This window comes from Callithrix jacchus, chromosome 2, assembly GCF_049354715.1.
Source record: "Callithrix jacchus isolate 240 chromosome 2, calJac240_pri, whole genome shotgun sequence".
Classification (NCBI taxonomy): Eukaryota; Metazoa; Chordata; class Mammalia; order Primates; family Cebidae; genus Callithrix; species Callithrix jacchus.
This window is the reverse complement of record NC_133503.1, coordinates 9,370,054-9,390,932: the sequence shown is the minus strand read 5'-3', so window position 1 is coordinate 9,390,932 and position 20,879 is coordinate 9,370,054. Positions and strand designations below refer to the sequence as shown.

Sequence of the window (20,879 nt, the reverse complement as noted above, 5' to 3'; positions counted from 1 at the left end):
AGAGGAGGCTGCTCAGTTTCTATGGGCAGAGTGCCTTCTGCCCAAACCCAATCTAGGGTTGGAGGTTCCTCCTGCTTTGGGAAAAAAAGAATCTGCCTCAGGAAAAAAAGGGGCCAAAGTGAGGGAGTCAGAGGCTCTGGCTATCAGGAGCTGACTCTCCTGAGATGGGGAGTTTCCTGAATCTCAAACATTAGGATTCCCCCCTGGGTGAGACAGCAGAGGACAGGATGTCAGAGTACTGGGAGGGGAAGAGCAGGACCCTGGGGGTCAGGGCACTTGGGGCCCCACCTGCTGGGTTGCTTTAGGTTAGGGGGGACAGAGCCAGCCTACCCTGCAGTGCTTCAGATCCCTGAGACCCGCCTGCACCCATGCCTTCCTGCAGCTCACGGAGACCTCCTCACGCTACGCCCGAAAGATCTCAGGCACCACGGCCTTGCAGGAGGCACTGAAGGAGAAGCAGCAGCACATTGAGCAGTTGCTGGCCGAACGAGACCTGGAGCGGGCCGAGGTGGCCAAGGCCACGAGCCACATCTGTGAGGTGGAGAAAGAGATCGCCCTGCTCAAGGCACAGCATGAGCAGGTGGGTGGCAGGTGGGGCTGGGGGCGGCCCTTCTCCAGCAAGCCTCATAGAGTCTCACCCACCCAGAGCAGAGACCGTGGGGGGTGGGTACAGAGGAATATGAAGATAACACAAGCAGTCCCCGTCCCCCACTCTCCAGAGATAAGCCTCAGTGACCTGGTGAATTTCCTTCCAGTCTTTTCTGCCTGTGTATAAGGATATGTACACCTACTTTCAGAATCTGGCTATAAACTTATATATTCTCCTATTTTATTATTTATTTATTTATTTTTAGATAGAGTCTTGCTCTGTCACCCAGGCTGGAGTACAGTGGTGTAATTTTGGCTCACTGCAACTTCCACCCCCCGGGTTCAAGTGATTGTCGTACCTGAGCCTCCTGAGTAGCTGGGATTACAGGTGCCTGCCCCCAAACCCAGCTAATTTTCGTGTTTTTAGTATAGATAGAGTTTCACCATGTTGCCCAGGCTGGTCTTGAACTCCTGACCTCAAGTGATCTGCCCGCCTCAGCCTCCCAAAGTGCTGGGGTTACAGGGGAGGCACCATGCTCGGTCCTGCTTTTTTATTTTTTTTTAAGTATTTTTGTTGTTGTTGTTGAGACAGAGTTTCGCTCTTGTTACCCAGGCTGGAGTACAATGGCGCGATCTCGGCTCACCGCAACCTCCGCCTCCTGGGTTCAGGCAATGCTCCTGCCTCAGCTTCCTGAGTAGCTGGGATTACAGGCACGCACCACCATGCCCAACTAATTTTTGTATTTTTAGTAGAGACGGGGTTTCACCATGTTGACCAGGATGGTCTCGATCTCTTGACCTCGTGATCCACCCACCTTGGCCTCCCAAAGTGCTGGGATTACAGGCGTGAGCCACCTTGAGATCTTGCTATGTTGGCCACGCTGGTCTCGAACTGCTGGCCTCAAGCAATCTTGACTTTCCAAAGTGCTGCCTGCTTCCCACCCCGCCCCCGCCCGCCCCCACTTACCACCATACTGCAAGCATTTTCTAGGTTCAGGAAAATTCTTCATCATCCTTTTATTTTATTTATTTATTTTTAATAGGGCCTTGCTTTGCCGCCCCAAGTGATCCTCCCACCTCAGCCTCCTGAGTAGCTGGGACCACAGGTGCACGTTACCATGCCCAGCTAAGTTTTGTATTTTTTATGGAGATGGGGTCTTACTATGTTACCCAGGCTAGTCTGAAACTCCTGGCCTCAAGTGACCCTCCCACCTTGGTCTCTCAAAAAGCACTGCAATTACAGGCATGAGCCACCGTACCCCACGTCTTCCCTGTCATGATGGCTGCATTGCTGTCTATCCCAGGTGGTGTCCTTACTGATATCTGATGTGACTAGTCCTCTGCTGTTTAGATTATTTCCAATTTTTCACTTTTTTTTTTTTTTTTTTTTTTGAGACGGAGTCTCGCTCTGTCACTCAGGCTGTAGTGTACTGATGCGATCTCGGCTCACTGCACCTCTGCCTCCCGGATTCAAGTGATTCTGTCTCAGTCTTCTTAGTAGCTGGGATTACAGGTGTGTGACACGACACCCAGCTAATCTAATTTTGTATTCTTAGTAGAGACGGGGTTTCACCATGTTGGCCAGGCTGGTCTCGAACTCCTGGCCTCGAGTGCTCTGCCCACCTCAGCCTCCCAAAAGGCTGGGATTACAGGCATGAGCCACTGCGCCAGGCCAATTTTTCAGTCTTTCTACATATCGCTGTAGTAAATATTTTTTTTACGGCCGGGCGCAGTGGCTCACACCTGTAATCCTAGCACTTTGGGAGGCCAGGGCGGGCGGATCACGAGGTTAAGAGATGGAGACCATCCTGGCTAACGCAGTGAAACCTGTCTCCACTAAAAATACAAAAAATGAGCCGGGTGTGGTGGCACGTGCCTGTAGTCCTGGCTACCTAGGAGGCTAAGGCAGGATAATCACTTGAACCCGGGAGGCAGAGGTTGCAGTGAGCCAAGGTCACGCCACTGCACTCCAGCCTGGGTGGCAGACCGAGACTCTGTCTCAAAAAAAAAACTTATTTATACATGACTGTCTGTACATTTCAGATTATTCTTTTGAGCAGATTCCAGGGTCCGATTTCAGGGAAGTGACTCCTTGCTTCGAGCTTGGTCTGCTGCTGTCTCGTGTCTTTTTTTCTCTGATACTTGTTTCTGGTGGGAGAGCTCCCTCCTGGGCCTCTGTCCCCATCTGGGGTCTGGCTTGCCCCCGCTTGGACACCAGGATCAATAAGGCCAAGTTCATGGCTGTGCTTTGATGAGGCACAGTCAAGACAAGAGGTTAGCAAGATAACAGGTCTTAGGTCCTGGTGGGTTGAGGGGGGTGGCAGGTGCTGAGGGCATGTGGGCCTGAGGGTCCTGCCTCTGCCTCTCCTGTTCCTGCTGGGTCCCCTCCTTCATACCCAGACCCACTGTGCATGCCCCACAGAGGCCACCAGGTAGAGACGGGGTGACTGGGGTTCCAGCCCCAGCTGCTCATCTCTCTCCCACCACACCCCAACCTGGACCCCACACCCCAGAGCATGCTGACCATGTCCTGGCCCTTTCCTGGGGGCCCAGTATGTTGCAGAAGCCGAGGAGAAGCTGCAGCGAGCCCGGCTGCTGGTGGACAGCGTGAGGAAAGAGAAGGTGGACTTGTCCAACCAGCTGGAGGAGGAGAGGAGGTACGTGCCAGCCCACCATGAGCTCTTGGGCCTCAGTCTTCCCATCTGTAAAGTGGGATGCTGGTCCTGTCTTCTGCAGGCAGCTGAGAAAAGTCATATAACTGGAGTAGAGGACCCAACACAGTGCCGGGCACACAGGGACACCACATTTTTAAACTTTTTTTGAAACAGAGTCTCGCTCTGTCACCCAGGCTGGAGTACAGTCTTGACCTCCGGGTTCAAGCAATCCTCCCACCTCAGGTTCCTAAGTAGCTGGGACCACAGGTGTGCCCCACCACAGCTGGCTAACTTTTTTATTTTTTGTAGAGATGGGGTTTCGGCACGTTGGCCAGGCTGGTCTCGAACTCCTGACCTCGAGCTATCCACCCACCTCAGCCTCCCAAAGTGCAGGCATGAATCGTCGTGCCCGGCCTTGGAACACCACAGTTGCTCATTGCACAGAGGTCACTGTTCCTGCTCTCTCTGGCAGAACATTGAGAAGATAATAGCTGGGGGTGGTGGAAGGGAGGGAGGTTGGTTATCACAGCAGGTGTCCCTGGGGAGAAGGCCTAACGCCCCACCCCTCCACTGTGAGCCAGTTCACACTCACAGTGTGCCCCGCCCCCACCCTGGGCCGAGACCCATGAGTAGTGCTCATGTCACCGTGTCCTGGGACTCCACTTCCCTCCCCTTCCCTCCCTTCAGATGGAGTCTCACTTTTATTGCCCAGGCTGGAGTACAATGATGCGATCTCGGCTCACTGTAATCTCCAGCTCTTCGGTTTGAGTGATTCTCCCGCCTCAGCCTCCCAAAGTAGCTGGGATTACAGACACATGCCACAGTGCCAGCTAATTTGGTTTTGTTTTGAGATGGAGTTTCACTCTTGTCACCCAGGCTGGAGTGCAATGGCGTGATCTCGGCTCACCGAAACCTCTTCCTCCCGGGTTCAAGCGATTCTCCTGCCTCAGCCCTCACCGAATAGCTGGGATTACAGGCATGAGCCACCACATCTGGCTAATTTTGTATTTTTAGTAGAGACAAGGTTTCTCCATGTTGGTCAGGCTGGTCTTGAACTCCCGACCTCAGGTGATCCGCCTGCCTTGACCTCCCAAAGTGCTGGGATTACAGGCGTGAGCCACCGCGCCCGGCCTCCTGTATTTATTTTCTCTTTTTGAGACAGGGTCTCACTCTGTCACCCAGGCTGGGGTGCGGCAGCCCGGCCACAGCTCACTGCAGCCTTAACCCTCCAGCTTCATGCAGTCCTCCCACCCCAGCCTCCCAGGTAGCTGGGACTGCAGGCACACACTATCAAGCCCAGCTAATTTTTTGTATCCATTCCCATTTTACATACCAGGAAACTGAGGCTAAGAGAAATAGCAGCCAAGGGACTCCTGAAACCCCCTATGTCCAGGTGTCAGCCCCGTGCTGCATGCTTTGCTGGTATCATTGCTTTCAATGCCACAGCTGGCCAGGTGCGGTGGCTCACGCCTCTAATCCCAGCGCTTTGGGAGGCCGAGGCAGGAGGATCACCTGAGATCAGGAGTTTGAGACTGGCCTGGCCAACATGGAGAAACTCCGTCTCTACTGAAAATACAAAACTTGGCCAGGCATGGTGGCTCACACCTATGTTCCCAGCTACTTGGGAGCTGAAGTGGGAGAATTGCTTGAACCTGGGAGGTGGAGGTTGTAGTGAGCTGAGACCACACCAGTGCACTCCAGCCTGGGTGACAGAGTGAGACTCTGTCTCCAAAACCAAAAAGGCGGGTGGATCACCTGAGATGAGGAGTTTGAGACGGGCCTGGCCAATATGGTGAAACCTGTTGGTCTCTACCAAAAATACAAAAATTAGCTGGGCCTGGTTGTGGGCACCTCTAATCCCAGCAGCTCGGGGGGCTGAGGCAGGAGAATCACTTGAACCCGGGAGGTGGAGGTTGCAGTGAACCGAGATTGTGCCACTGCACTCCAGCCTGGGCAACAGTGAGACGCCACCTCAAAAGAAAAGACACAGGCCGTATCCATTTCCCCAGCAGTCTTCCAACCAAAGACACCAGGCGGGGACTCTGGCCAACTCAGCCCTGGGTCACCTGGTAGGACACGAAGCTGACAGCGGACAGAGGTTTGCTTTGGCCTGGGACCCTCTTTACCTCCTAGACGATGCCCGGACACCTACCTCTCCCTCCCCCGTCCACAGGCAGCAGCCAACCCCCATCCCCAGCACCCCCAACTGGGTCTGTTCGGCAGGCTTTCAGCTGGCACCTGTGCTCCAGAAGCTGTCGTTCCTGTCGGATTCGGGGAGATGAGGGCGTATTTATATCTGCCTGAGACAGCTGCACGGTCCCACACATCTGGTTCCCATGGCAACGTGCCTGATGCCAACAAACAAACACAGACTTTTTTTAAGACGGAGTCTCACTCTCTCCCCCAGGCTGGAGTGCAGTGGCGCGATCTTGGTTCACTGCAACTCCGCCTCCTGGGTTCAAGCAATTCTTCTGCCTCAGCCTCCCGAGTAGCTGTGATTACAGGCTCTCATCACCCTGCCCTGCTAATTTTTATATTTTTAGCAGAGACGGGGTTACGCCATGTTGCTCATGTTGGTCTCTATCTCCTGGACTCAAGTGATCTGCCCACCTCAGACTCCTAAAGTGCTGGGATTACAGGCATGAGGCACTGTGCTCAGCCACAAACACAGATCTTGAAGGCATCATGGAGTTGTGATCAGAAGGGGCCCAGGTGCGAGTCCCTGCCTTGCCCTGTGCTTGCTGTGTGGCTTCGGGCAGGTCACTTGCCCTCTCTGGGCCTCATTCCTCATTGCTATGCTGAGAGCTGTTAGGAGGACTCAGGGAGAGCAGCTTTGAGAGCTTATGTGTGCCTATACAGAGGGGTGGGCCTGCTTGTCTCCCCTGCGCTCTCTTGATAGGTGTGTGGCTGAGTGTGTCTCCCTAAGGCCGGCCCTGAAGGCCTGGACCTTCCACATCCAGAGGCAGCCTGGGAGTGGGGATTGGGACCCTGACCCCCAGTTTTGAGGCCTGTGATGAGAACGGGGTCAATAGCAACGGAAGCCACTTCCCTCCCCTCCTTTCCTTCCTCCCCAGGGCTTATTCCTCGTGGCATTGTCTGTTCCTTGCAGTGATGAAAACAGCGTAGTTGGCTGGGCACAGAGGCTCACGCCTGTCATCCCAGCACTTTGAGAGGCCAAGGCGGGTGGATCACTTGAGGCCAGGAGTTCGAGACCAGCCTGGCCAACATGGCAAAACCCCGTCTCTACTAAAAATACAAAAATTAGGGACAGGTGCGGTGGCTCACACCTGTCATCCCAGCAGTTTGGGAGGCTGAGGCAGGGGGATCTTGAGGTCAGCAGTTTGAAACCAGCCTGGCCAAAACAGTGAAACCCTGTCTCTACTAAAAATACAAAAATTAGCCAGGTATGGTGGCGGGCACCTGTAATCCCAGCTACTCGGATGCTGAGGCGGGAGAATTGCTTGAAACTGGGAGGTAGAGGTTGCAATGAGCGGAGACCACGCCATTGCACTCCAGCCTGGGTGACAGAGCGAGACTCTATCAAAAAAAAAAAAAAAAAAATTAGCTGGGCATGGTGGTGTATGCCTATAACCCCAGCTACTCCAGAGGCTGAGGCAGGAGAATTGCTTGAACCTGGGAGGTGGAGGCGCAGGCAGAAGCTGCAGTGAGCCAAGATCATGCTACTTCACCCCAGTCTGGGCAACAGAGCCAGACTCTGTCTCAAAAGAAAGAAAAGAAGAGAAAAAAGAAAGAAACAAACAGAGAGAGAAGGAAGGAAGGAAGGAGGGAGGAAAGGAAGGAGGGAAGGAAGGAAGGAGGGAAGGAAGGAAGGAAGGAAGGAAGGAAGGAAGGAAGGAAGGAAGGAAGGAAGGAAGGAAGGAAGGAAGGAAGGAAGGAGAGAGGGAGGGAGGGAGGGAAGGAAGGGAAGAAAACACTGTTGTCACTCACATCCCTAGGCCACCCTGTCCTTTATTTTATGTCCCTCCACCCTGGGGAGGCAGAGTTGGTGGTTCTTCCTTGAGTGCAGGTCAGCAGGTTGGGAGGTCTAGAGCTTTCCAGGATGCTGTGCCTGGCTCAGCCACAGGACTCTGGGCAGGTCCCTGTTCTGCTGGGACGGTTCCCTCTGCATCGTCTGAGTGTGGACTCTGGGCCATCCTGTTGGCCTCACCTCTCTGCTGTTGCTCACTTGGTGAAGCCTGTGGCTCTGGGCAAAGCCAGGTCAGCCAGCTCTTTCCCTCTCCTGCAGGAAGGTGGAGGATCTGCAGTTCCGCGTGGAGGAGGAGTCCATCACCAAGGGAGACCTGGAGGTAACAGTCAGAGGCCCCTCCCCTGGGCACGCTCAAGCACCAGGCCGGCCCTTGCTAGTGCAGATGGTCGTGAGGTCTAGCAGCAACTCTGGCCCCCCTGGGGAAGGGACTGAGGGGGGATTAGGGAAAGATCAAAGGTGTAGTGGCAGAGGTGTGAGTGGCTCAGCCCGAGGAGCCTCCAGGGGGGCGGTGTTCCCCATGTCAGCAGCTGGCTGGGTTTGGCAGGGCAGATGGGAGGCCGGGCCCCAGGATGCAGTGGCTGAGGTCCTCTGTCCCTTCTTGGGCAGTAACCCTGAAGGTGCTCCTTCGTTCATCTTGGATTCCAGGTGAAGTTTTGGCTGAAAGTAGCTTGCCAAGTCACAGAATTTATAGGTAGGAAAACTGAGGCTCAGAGACCGAGGGAGCCAGGTGTGGTGGCTCACGCCTGTAATCCCAGCATTTCAGGAGGTCAAGGCAGGAGGATCACTTGAGCCCAGGAGTTCAAGACCAGCCTGGGCAATATAGCAAGACCCCACCTCTACAAAAAAGTTTTAAAAGTTAGCCGAGCATGGTTGTGTGCACCTGTGGTCCCAGCTACCCGGGGAGGCTGAGGCTGGAGGATTGCTTGAGTCTGGGAGATGGAGGCTGCAGTGAGCTACGATTGTGTCTGTTTTTGTTTTGTTTTGTTTTGAGACCGTCTCAAAAAAAAAAAAAGGATGTTGGGGCACAACCTGGTGCCAGAGCCTCAGCCCAGCTCAGCATGTTCTGATTACGTTTCCCTCTTAGCCAAGGGGAAGGCCACTTGGTTGCTCCTGGCTGACTTTTCTGTTGGCAGCTGCCCTCCTGCAGGGTTGGGTGGGCTTATGGGAAAAGCACCTGTGATTGACAGGAACAGAGACCCCGTGTGCCAGCTGCAGTCACCAAGGGGGCTTCCTGAAGGGCTGTAGGAAAATTCACAGCCCCCAAGGGCAGGCAGTTCAGGGGACTGGAGCCAGAAACAGCATCAGGAGGTAAGCCCATCCATATCCCCCTTGTTGAGGGTCCCCCTCCGGAGTGTGCCTAGGGTCACACAATGTTCCCCCCTCCCCCAGCTTCTCCTAGCCCCACCCACTACCTACCAGCCATCATCAAGGGAGGCTCTGATTGGTCCCAGGGGTAGCCAGTGGGCCGGCTGGCTCTGAATAGGGGTCCACCCGGGATCCAGTCGGCTGAGAGAGGCAGGGAGTGGGACAGACATTGACGGACAGAGATTGACAGACAGCTAAGTCAGTCCAAAGGGCTGCAAAATCCGCATATGACATTTTATTGTAACAAACTGAATTGTGATCATACTTATGGCAACCAGAAGGCAAAATGACCAAAGTCCCACTCATCCCTTTATCCCCACCCTTCTTTTTTTTTTTTTTTTTTTTGCTTTTTTTTGGAGACTCACTCTATTGCCCAGACTGGAGTACAGTGGCATGATCTGGGCTCCACTTCCTGGGCTCAAGTGATGTTCTTGCCTCAGCCTCCCCAGTAGCTGGGACTGCAGGTGTGTGCCACCATATACAGCTAATTGTTTTTGGGCGGGGGGAGGCAGGTTCTTGCTATATTGTCTAGGTGGGTCTGAAACTCACTGAAACTCTTGGTTCAAGCAATCCTCGGCCTCCCAAAGGCTGGGATTACATGCATGAGCCATCACAACTGCCCCCCTCCATCTTAAAAGTCAAAAATAAAAACTAGAGCCCCTCCTTGACCTCCTGGTCCCCTCCAGGTTTATCACCCCACCTCTCTGCCTGTCTTCATTGCCTGGAAGCTAGGACAGACTCCTCAGGAGTTTCTCAGGCTCATGATCTTCCCTCCTGTCCACACTCCTCTAGCTACACAATGCGATGCCCCATTCCAACTCCCCAGCCTCTTCTGCTAGCATCTCCTTCCTGATCTCTGAACATTGGCCCATCCAAGGGCTCGGTCCCAGACTGTTCACCCGTTGTCCACACTCGCCCTGAGAGCTTCCAGTCTGCGGCCTCCATGCCTTGGATAAGCTCCCATGAGTTCCACAGTCCTCCCCAAGCTCCCTCAGCCATGCCCACTTGACATCTCCAACCAATTGAGGAAGAAATAAGCACCTGCATCGATTTCCTGGGGCTGCAGTGACACATGGCCAGAAATTTGTTGCTTAAAACAACAGACATAGGCCCTTGCAGTTCTGGAGGCCAGGAGTCTAAAGTCAAGGCCGGGCGTGGTGGCTCGCGCCTGTAATCCCTGCAACTTGGAAGGCAGAGGCGGGCGGATCACTTGAGGTCAGGAGTTCGAGACCAGCCCAGCCAACATGGTGAAACCCCATCTCTACCAAAAATACAAAATTAGCCAGACATGGACCTCAGGGTGGATCACCTGAGGTCAGGAGTTTGAGACCAGCCTGGCCAACATAGTGAAACCCTGTCTCTACTAAAGATACAAAAATTTAGCTGGGTGTGGTGGCAGGCCCCTATAATCCCAGCTGCTCTGGAGGCTGAGGCAGGAGAATCGCTTGAACCTGGGAGGCGGAGGTTGCAGTGAGCTGAGATCATGCCACTGCACTCCAGCCTAGGTGATAGGGCGAGACTCCGTCTCAAAAAAAAAAAATCCTCTTGACCTTGCCTTCAAAATAACACACATCCCCAGAGCTGCCTCCCTGGGCCAGGCCTCAGCACCGTGTCCTGGACAGCGCTCTGTTGCAGCTTCTGTTCCTCTGAAGTCCATTCTCCACACTGAATCTAGTCTTTTTTAAAATATCTTTTTCATTTTTAATGTTGGATATTTTTAAGCCTGTACAAAAATAGAGAAGACAGTGTAATGAACTTCCATTTCCCTGTCGCTCAGCTTCAAGAGTTACTAACTCACCGCTAGTCCTGTTTCAGCCAGGCCCTCACCCAGGACCTCCTCCCACATCCCAGACGTCCTATGGCCCAATCTTTTAAAAATGTACATCAGGCCAGGTGCGGTGGCTCATGCCTGCAATCCCAGCACTTGGGAGGTAGAGGTAGGAGGGTCACTCGAGGCCAGGAGTTAGAGACCAGACTGGGCAGCAAAGTGAGACCCCATCTCTGCAAAAATTAAAGTGTTCTAGCTAGACGCAGTGGCTCACACCTGTAATCCCAGCATTTTGGGAGGCCAAGGCGGGTGGATCACTTGAGGTCAGGAGATACAGACAAGCCTGGCCAAACCCCGTCTCTACTAAAAATACGAAAATTAGCCAGGAGTGGTGGCAGGCACCAGTAATCCCACCTACTCAGGAGACTGAGGCAGGAGAATCGCTTGAACCTGGAAGGTGGAGGTTGCAGTGAACCAAGATCGCACCACTGCACTCCAGCCAGGGCAACAGAGTGAGATTCTGTCTCAAAAAATAAGAAGAAACAAAGAAACCAAAATAAATAAAATAAATTCACAAGGCATGGTAGCACATGCTTGTGGTTGTAGCTACCTGGGAGGCTGAGGCAGGAGGATCCTTCCGAGCTCAGGTGGGCTACAGTGAGCTATAATGGCACCACTGCACTCCAGCCTGGGTGACAGAGCATGACCCCATCTCTAAAAATAAATAAATTTATATTTTTTTGAGATGGAGTTTTGCTCTTGTTGCCCAGGCTGGAGTGCAATGGTGCTATCTCAACTCACTGCAACCTCTACCTCCCGGGTTCAAGTGATTCTCCTGCCTCAGCCTCCCAAGAAGCTGGGATTACAGACATGCTCCACCACGCCTGGCTAATTTGGTATTTTTGGCAGAGATGGGGTTTCTCCATGTTGGTCAGGCTGGTTTCGAACTCCTGACCTCAGGTGATCTTCCCATCTTGGCCTCCCAAAGTGCTGGGATTACAGATGTGAGCCGCCGTGCCTGGTTATAAATAAAATTTTAAAAAATATGGCTAGGCACGGCGGCTCACACCTGTAGTCCCAGCACTTTGGGAGGCCAAGACAGGCAGATCATTTGAGGTCAGGAGTTCCAAACCAGCCTGGCCAACATGGCGAAACCCGATCTCTACTAAAAATACAAAAATCAGCCAGGCGTGATGGCGCCTGCCTGTAATCCCAGCTACTTGGGAGGCTGAGGCAGGAGACTCTCTTGAACCCAGGAGGTGGAGATTGCTGTGAATCAGCCTTGCACCACTGAACTCCAGCCTGGGGCAACAGAGCGAGACTCTGTCTCAAAAAGAAAAAAAAATTAAAATGGAAATCAGATCCTGCCTCTTTCCTGAAGCTCACACATCTAGCACCACTGCACTAGATATCATCTGGGCTCTGTAGAGTGAGCCGGAGAAAAGACCCCAGGGCCCAACCACCCTCCTCGTCCCAGCGCTGTCTCATACCCCTGCCCCTGTTATCATTCTCCAGGCTTGTCTCTGTTTCTGTAACACCACAAGCTGTGTCCTGCCTCTGAGCTTTTGTACATGCTGTTCCCCCCTCTTCCTCCCATGCCTGCTTTGTACGAGGAGTCCCTTCTTATCCTTCAGGACTCGTGTGAATTACTCGTTTCCTCTATTTCACCTTCATTCCAGCTACTCTCTCCCCAGTGCTCTCTGCTCACAGTGCAGATCACAATCTGAAATGCTCTTCACTATTCTTTTACGGTTTCCATCGTCCCCTCCCCACTCCAGAATATAGACTCTTTGAGGGGCTGGGCGCAGTGGCTCATGCCTGTTACCCCAGCACTTTGGGAAGCCAAGGCAGGTGGATCACCTGAGGTCAGGGGTTCGAGACCAGCCTGGCCAATGTGGTGAAACCCTGTCTCTACTAAAAATACAAAAATTAGCCCGGCATGGGGGTAGGCACCTATAGTCCCAGCTTCTCGGAAGGCTGAGGCTAGAGAATCTCTTGAACTCGGAGGTGCAGGTTGCAGTGAGCCAAGGTCACGCCATGGCACTCCAGCCTGGGTGAAAGAGGGAAACTCTATCTCAAAAAAAGAAAAGAAAAAAGAAAGTGAGGGAAGGAGTCCTTGGGGTGGGACCAAATGAAGTTGCGCTTGAAATTGGGAAGCCAGAGGCTTTTTCTTGCCTGTGCGGGCTACGAGTTCCACATGTATCATGAATCATCTATGAGGTTCCAGGCAGAGCTTTTGTGCCCACTAGTGGGGAGGTGAGGCTGGGGCTCTCTGCTAGGCTGGGACAGAGCTTGTGATTTTCTGGAAGAGACAGGCTGAGTTTTTGTTGTTACTGGAACACACTGCCAGGAAGGCAGGAGAGCGGGAGAGGAGAGAGAGAGGGAGGGAGGGAGACAGAGGGGAGAGACGGAGGGGGAGAGAGAAAAAAGAGGAGAAAGGCAGGAGGGAAAGAGGGAAAATGGAGAGAGAGAGAGGGGAAAAAGAGAGGGAAGGAGAGAGACAAGGAGGGGGAGAAAGGAGAGAAAAGAGAGAGGGAAGGGGAGGAGAGAGAGAGACCCTTTTTTGTTCTTGTTCCTTAAGGAAAATTCAAGAAATAAAATAGGCCAAAGGATGTAATCACCTCAGTGTCTTTTAATGACTCGCAGGAGCATTTCTCCTCAGGTGGTGTCCGTTCACACCTTCACCAAGTGAAGTTTCCGGGTTTTTACTCCAGGTTTCACACCTAGATGCTGTTTTGCTAGGCCCGCCCCTTCAGAACTGCCCTGCTGCTGATTAACCCCTTCTCTCCTGGAGAATAAAGAGCACCCTGTAGCGTCTCCCTAAGATGAACTTGGGTGTTCAACCGGCCCTGAAAGTCCGCACCCTCCCCGGCTTCCCTTCCAAGATCTGCTCTGGGAAATGCCAGCCTTGACACCCTGAGAATGCTGGTCTTTGTCAGCGGATGAAGCGGATATTGTCAGGCTGGGACAAAAGTGCCCTTGTGATTTTTGGAGACCAGGCGTCCTCTGTGGGGTCTGGGGGGTGGGCACCGATGGGGCCCAGTGGTGGGAGGCACAGCCCAAGCCTCCCTCGAGAAGGCTGGGGCCTAGAGAATCGGGAGGGGGCGGGTATATTTTGGAAACAGCTTTTGCATTTCAGGTTCTTGCACCTTTAGCACAGGCCTGGGGAGAGTGGATCGGGAATCCCGGGGTCCTTTATTTATTCCTCATCCTGAGGGGGTCTCCTATGCGCAGAATGCTTTGCCTACGACCAGTGACAGCCGGCAGGGGGGCAGGGGAACGGGAACAGGATGGGCCCCTCCCCAGGTGAAGGGCTGCTGGTTGGGGGTGGAGGGGCAACAGAAAAGAAGTGAGGTGGCCATTGCTACGCCAAGCAGGTGCCAGCGAGGGAGGACGGCTGCAGCCTCCCCCCTGCCCTACACAGACCCAGGTGGGACACCGCGAGGGGTGGGGTCAGGTCCCACGCCCATGGCTCCCCAGACTTCCTCTCTTTCCCTGAGCAATTCTGGCTCATGAATCTGCTCTCCTCGCCTTGTTCACAGAAGATGACGCCTCCTCTCTTTCTCTCTCTCTCCTTCTCTCTTTCTCCGGCTTCTTCTTCCCTGTGCCCCCCTCCCTGCGTCCCCGCCCCCACCCCACCATGTCCACCCTGGGTGGACCAGACCCAGACGCAGCTGGAGCACGCGCGCATTGGGGAGCTGGAACAGAGCCTGCTACTGGAGAAGGCGCAGGCCGAGCGGCTGCTCCGAGAATTAGCGGACAACAGGGTAACCGTGCCACCGCGCCCGCCTGGCCCGCCTGCCACCCTGCCCTCTGATGCCCCCTCCGGCTTCTCTGTTTCATTATTGACTTTCTGTAGCTGCTGTCATCTTTTGTTTTCTTTTGTACCCCCTTGGAGGAGAAAGGTCAAGATTTAGAAATGTGCTCGTGCAGCCGGGCGCTCACGCCTGTGATCCCAGCACTTTGGGAGGCTGAGGTGGGTGGATTGCCTGAGGTCAGAAGTTCGAGACCAGCCTGGCCAACATGGTGAAACCCTGTCTCTACTAAAAATATAAAAATTAGCCGGGTGTGGTGGCTCATGCCTGTGATTCCAGCTACTTGGGAGGCTGAGGCAGGAGAATTGCTTGAACCCGGGGCTGGAGGTTGCAGTGAGCCGAGATCCTGCCACTGCACGGTCTGCCCTGGTGACAGACCAAGACTCCGCCTCAAAAACAAACCAGGAAAAAGAAATGTGCTTATATTCCCTGGCTAAGTGTTGCTCACTGGGGTGGAGTTGGGGGCGGGGGTGGTCTATTTTTTGGGACTTGGCTCCCCAGCTCATGGCCCCAGGAGTTGAGGAGGTCCTGTGAGACCGCCCCATATGCATTGCCACAACAAAGTTTTGGGGCCCTTGGGAATGTCCTGCCCCTAGTGCCTGTCCTGTAGGCAGACCCAGAAACTACAGATCCATGCTTCCTGTCTCCCCAGCTGAGGAGGCTGGGGAGAGGAAGGAGGCAGGGAACTGCAAATCCCTTCCCGGCTTCTCTGGCCCAGGGAGCCTGAAACATGGGGGCAGGAGAGGCCGGCCTGAAGGCCCTCAGGCTGAGGAAGTGGTGGGGCCTTTTCGGGAGTGGAGGTGTCCCCAGGAAATGGGACTGTGATGGGTCCCGGAGCCATGGAACAGCTGCGCTTGTGGGTGAGGCTTCCAGAGTACAGGACGTGTTTCCAAGTCCCTGTTCTGGGCCCAGCAGTCTCCTCCAGGTTTACCATGCATGCCGGGGTCCAGCACTCACATCCAAACAGCCAGCTGGGGCCCCCAGCAGTTCCCCTGGGAGGAAGCTGAAACAGGCACCTAGGAAAAGCACCGTAGTAAACAGCGTGTAGGTGTGGAAGGAGCAGTGGTCAGTTTCTGCACGGTGGCCTCAGTGCACAAGTGGCTGTGTGCATGTGTCCAGAGACACACAGGGTCCATTTGCACACACTGGCCATTGCCCAGTGACCACGTGCTTGTACAGTACACACTCACGTGCACGAAGACCGGACGCACAAACTGACCCAGTCACTGTGGACGGGCTAGAGCCCTCCAGATGCATCCTTTCCTGGTCTAGAGTTCAACCTGATGAAGACACAAAAACAGAGCTGGGCGCGGTGGCTCACAGCTGTAACCCCAGCACTTTGGGAGGCCAAGGCGGGTGGATGACCTGGGGTTATATGAGGTCAGTAGTTCGAGACCAGCCTGGCCAATGTGGTGAAACCTCGTCTCTACTAAAGATGTAAAAATTAGCCAGGCGTGGTGGAAGGAGCCTGTAATCCCAGCTACTTGGGAGGCTGAGACAGGAGAATCATTTGAACCCGGAGGCGGAGGTTGCAGTGAGCCGAGATCACGACACTGCACCCCAGCCTGGGCGACAGAGCAAGACTCCATCTCAAAAAAACCAAAAAACAAAAATAGATTTATCAAACTAAAGGATACCTTCAGAAACAAAATGTTTAAAGCTTGTAATAGATTTAAAGCTTGAAAATATATTGTTTCCAAATCTATGACCATCAACGTGATCAAGGTGGTTTTCTAGAGAATGAAGCCTCTGAGAGTTTTTTTGAAAGATGAATCTGAGAGCACTCACTCTCTTCTGCTTTAAGCATTAAACTGGACCTTTCTTGGCCACTGCCTGCAGCCACCCCTTGGCTGGAGACCTTCCTGGGGTAGGATAATGCAAAATTCACTATGGCCTCTGCTCTTTACAAAGAATGTTAACAAAATAAATTTCTTAATAAAAGTACAAAGAACTTCAACTCGGTTGGGTGTGGTGGCATGGTGGCTCATGCCTGTAGAGTCCCAGCTGCGCTTGAGGCTGAGGCAGGAGGATTGCTTGAGCCTAGTAATTTGAGGGTGCACTGAGCCATTACTGTACGGCTGCTCTCCAGCCTGGGCAGCATAGCAAGACTCCTGTCTCTTTAAAAAAAAAAAAAGACTGGTCAAGGTGGCTCACGCCTGTAATCTCAACACTTTGGGAGGCCAAGGTGGGTGGATCACTTGAGGCCAGGAGTTTGAGACCAACCTGGCCAACATGGTGAAACCCCATCTCTACTAAAAATACAAAAATTCCCCAGGTGCATGGTGGTGCACACCTCTAGTCCCGGCTACTCAGGGGGCTGAGGCAGAAGAATCACTTGAACCTGGGAGGCAGAGGTTGCAGTGAGCTGAGATCAGGCCACTGCACTCCAGCCTGCGTGACAGAGCGAGACTCTGTCTCAAAACAAACAAACAAAAACCCTGTAACCTCCAATAGGTGGTTTCTTTTAACTACCAAGTTGTCCAAGCCACCTGGGTAAGGCAGTGGTGATAGTTGGCTCTGTGAATCTTTGGGGTACAGCTAGAGGAGTCTGTCTGGATGCTGGGGTGGGCAGGGCCTCTGCATCCAGCCGGCATTCAGGAGGGAGTGGGCACCTTTCCCTTCCCATGACCTCCACCTGCTGGGGCTGGTGCCTCCAAGTGGATGCCCCACCCACCGCCACTGTGTCCCCCTCACCCTCCAGCCGACAGCCAGTCAGCCTCCTGATCCCTGTCTCCCTCTCTCCCCGCAGCTGACCACAGTGGCCGAGAAGTCTCGGGTGCTGCAGCTGGAGGAGGAGCTCACCCTGAGGCGCGGTGAGATCGAGGAGCTGCAGCAATGCCTGCTGCACTCGGGACCCCCGCCCCCGGACCACCCCGACGCCGCCGAGACCCTGCGGCTGCGGGAGCGGCTGTTGTCGGCCAGCAAGGAGCACCAGAGGGAGAGCGGGGTGCTGCGGGATAAGTACGAGAAGGCCCTGAAGGCCTACCAGGCGGAGGTGGACAAGCTCCGTGCGGCCAATGAGAAGTACGCGCAGGAGGTGGCGGGCCTGAAGGACAAGGTTCAGCAGGCCACCAGCGAGAACATGGGGCTCATGGACAACTGGAAATCCAAGCTGGACTCACTGGCCTCGGACCACCAGAAGTCCCTGGAGGACCTCAAGGCCACCCTGAACTCGGGCCCAGGTGCCCAGCAGAAGGAGATTGGCGAGCTGAAGGCGGTGATGGAGGGCATCAAGATGGAGCACCAGCTGGAGCTGGGTAACCTGCAGGCCAAGCATGACCTGGAGACTGCCGTGCACGTGAAGGAGAAGGAGGCCCTGCGGGAGAAGCTGCAGGAGGCCCAGGAGGAGCTGGCCGGGCTGCAGCGGCACTGGCGGGCCCAGCTGGAGGTACAAGCCAGCCAGCACCGGCTGGAGCTGCAGGAGGCCCAGGACCAGCGCCGGGACGCCGAGCTGCGCGTGCACGAGCTGGAAAAGCTGGACGTGGAGTACCGGGGCCAGGCGCAGGCCATCGAGTTCCTCAAGGAGCAGATCTCGCTGGCCGAGAAGAAGATGCTGGACTACGAGCGGCTGCAGCGGGCTGAAGCCCAGAGCAAACAGGAGGCCGAGAGGCTGCGGGAGAAGCTCCTGGTGGCCGAGAACAGACTCCAGGCGGTCGAGGCCCTGTGTTCCTCCCAGCACACCCACGTAGGCGCCTGCCCCGCCTGCTGGGGCGGGAGGGGCGGGCTGGGGAGGGCTAGGGCATTTGCTGACCTCTGTTTTGCAGCCCAGGAACTGTTTTCCTCGTCCCCAAGAGGATGCCCGGGGAAGTCGAAGGGGGGCACCTGGCTCAGAAGAGGAGCTTCTTGGCCCTCTTTTAGAGGTGCAGCGAGCCCCAGTGACCAGGGGGAACCCAAGCTGATCTGAGCTAACCCAGCTGCGTCTTCCCACAGAGCAGACCTGGAGAGATGGGACCTCGGTGCCCAGGATGGCCTTCTGCCCAGTCCCTAAGCCCTCATTTATCCACACATGTCTTAGGGTACAGGCTCCTGCTACCTCAGACCCTGCGCCTGGGGCTAGCACAGACCTGAAGGCAATCTCTACCTCTCCCCCTGGGGTCTTCCATCTCCCACTCAGATGCCCACCTGGGGAACCAGGGGCGGCCCCCCCTTTCTGCCAGTCCTAATGAAACTTTAGCAGCAGTGAAGAAAGTACTTCCCCAGAATGTGGGGGTTCCCAGAGTGGGGCCTGGAAGGCTAGAGGGAGGTGGTTCTAAGGAGGTCACTGTCACCAGTGTCAATTTTGCTCCAAATCTAGAAATTCCTTAGCATCTACCCCTTCCTTCAGCTGAGCCCATCCTCCCAGCCCCTCTGAGGAGGTCCACACCCAGGTGAGCTGTGTCCGCGCAGCCAGGGCCAGGAAGGGCCTTTTGAGTGGCTCTGGGCATCAGGCCTTATGCCAGGCCCTATGTGACTCCGTTTCACAGGTGAGCAAGCTGAGACTTTCCCAGGCCCCCAGCCTCTCAGTGGCAGAGATGTCCAACCCCATTGCCGGTGGGGCTGACAGGGCACCCAGGACAACAGGAATTAATTCATAGGGTGGATAGCTAGAAACGGACTCTTGCCTGGATACAAATTGTACTCAGGGATTCTTGAGTCTTCAGTTCCCCCCGTACCTTTGTCTTTCTGTTTTTTGGGTTTTCTTGAGATGGAGTTTTGCTCTTGTTGCCCAGGCTGGAGTGCAGTGGTGCGATGTTGGCTCACTGCAACCTCCGCCTCCCAGGTTCAAGTGATTCTTCTGTCCCCGCCTCCCAAGTAGCTTCGATGACAGGCATGTGCCACCACGCCCAGCTAATTTTTATATTTTTAGTGGAGGTGGGGCTTCACCATGTAGTCCGGGCTGGTCTCCCTCCTGATCTCAGGTGATCCACTCACCTCAGCCTCCCAAAGTCCTGGGATTACAGGCATGAGCCACCATGCTGGGCGCCCATTTTTTTTTTATTTTAAAGACAGGGTCTTGCTCTCTCTCCAAGGCTGGAGTGCAGTCACATGATCATGGCTCACTGCAGCCTCAACCTCGTGGGTTCAAGCGATCCTCCCATGTCAGCCTCCCAAGTCACTGGGACCACAGGCATGCCCCACTTCACCTGGCTAATTTTTATAGTTTTTGTAGGCAGGGGGTTTTACCATGTTGCCCAGGCTATACTCAAACTCCTGGGCTCAAGCCATCTGCCAATCTTTGCCTCCCAAAGTGCTGGGATTACAGGAAGGAGCCACTATACGTGGCCACCAGAATTTAAGGCTGGGTGTAGTGGCTCACACATATAATCCCAGTATTTCGAGAGGCTGAGGCTGGAGGGTTGCTTCCGGCCAGGAGTTTGAGACCAGCCTGGACACTATAGTGAGACCCCATCTCTACAAAAATGAAAAATGGTCAAGCATGGTGGGAGTGTGCCTGCAGCTACTCTGGAGGCTGAGGCAGGAGGATCACTTGAGCTCAGGGGTTTGAGGCTGCAGTGAGCTCTGACTGCGCACCACTGCACTCCAGCCTGGGCGACAGAGTGAGACTCTGACTTAAAACACAGAAACAGAATTTAACATGTGGGCAATAAGCTCTCAGGGCTTCCAAATCCAGGTGCTTTTTTCTGTAAAAGAAGGAAATCTTTCAGCTTCACGCCTTGAGACCCCTTGCAATGGCCTTCCTGCCCCTTCTCCCAGGGAGGGATTTTTTTTTTAGCAAGTGCTCCCCCAGGCTCCTGGGCTGAAAGAAAAGGAAGAAACCCAAATTAGCTTATGTGCACATGACCTGATTAGCAGCTCAGGGCAGGCAGAAGCAGCCTGCAACCCCGGAACTGGATCCCCTGAGCGGGGAGGTTAGGGGCTGCTGTAGTTCCACGGAGCCTGGGGGACAGAGGCCTGAGGACACCTTCCCCATCCCCTGGCCCTCATTTACAGGTGCCTTCAGGCCAAGAAGTAGTAGTGACCTCAGAAAGCCCAGCTCTTGGCCTGGAGCGGTGGCTGACGCCTGTAATCCCAGCACTTCGGGAGGCTGAGGCAGGTGGATCACTTGAGGTCAGGAGTTTGAGACCAGCCTGGGCAACATGGTCAAATCTCTACCAAAAAATACAAAAATTTGCTGAGAATGGCGGCGCTCAGCCTCCCAGCTACTCGGAAGGCCATGGCATGAGGGTCGCTTGAACCGGGAGGTGAAGGTTGCAGTGAGCCGAAATCATGCCACTGCACTCCAGCCTGGGCGACAGAGCGAGACTCCATATGAAAAAAAAAAAAAAAAGCCTGTCTTTGATTTTCCATACACACTGGGGCCTCAGTCTAAACACATATGTCCCCACCTTCAGAGGTTTAGGTCCAAGGACAACTGGATTTTTGGTCTCGTGGTAAATATGGGAATTTAAAAAATTATCTTAGTGTGTGCTATCTAATTTTAGATAATCTAAAAATTTATCTAAGTGTGTACATCATAAGTAAATTACGATCCAAGGAGCTTAGTTCATTACAACTAATTGAAACTCAAATGGGACTTGGGATGTATGAACAGAAGTATGAGGGGCAGGATGATGGAGGTGACTGCCTACTCAGCTCTGTGCTGCCGTGATCTGCGGTGTTAGACTCCAGCTGGCTCTGGGGAAAGCTGGCCTGGGCAGAGGACTGGAAACGTCTGCCAAGAGCAGCAGGGAACCTACTGGTTGTGTTTTGACTTTTCTCAT

At 54.2% G+C, this 20,879-nt stretch overlaps 1 protein-coding gene across 2 annotated transcripts in view; it reads left to right on the top strand.

Annotated features, from left to right (window-relative positions):
- Positions 1–20,879, top strand: part of CLIP2 (CAP-Gly domain containing linker protein 2) — a 98,925-nt gene that overhangs the window by 58,142 nt on the left and 19,904 nt on the right. Inside the window, exons 6-10 of one of the 2 annotated variants that reach the window (XM_035279721.3) lie at positions 383–580; positions 3,142–3,245; positions 7,489–7,549; positions 14,026–14,130; positions 16,928–17,863. In XM_035279721.3, coding sequence (XP_035135612.2) covers positions 383–580; positions 3,142–3,245; positions 7,489–7,549; positions 14,026–14,130; positions 16,928–17,863 — 1,404 coding nt within the window. The remainder of the gene's footprint in view (positions 1–382; positions 581–3,141; positions 3,246–7,488; positions 7,550–14,025; positions 14,131–16,927; positions 17,864–20,879) is intronic. The other variant, XM_035279731.3, reaches the window with a different exon arrangement.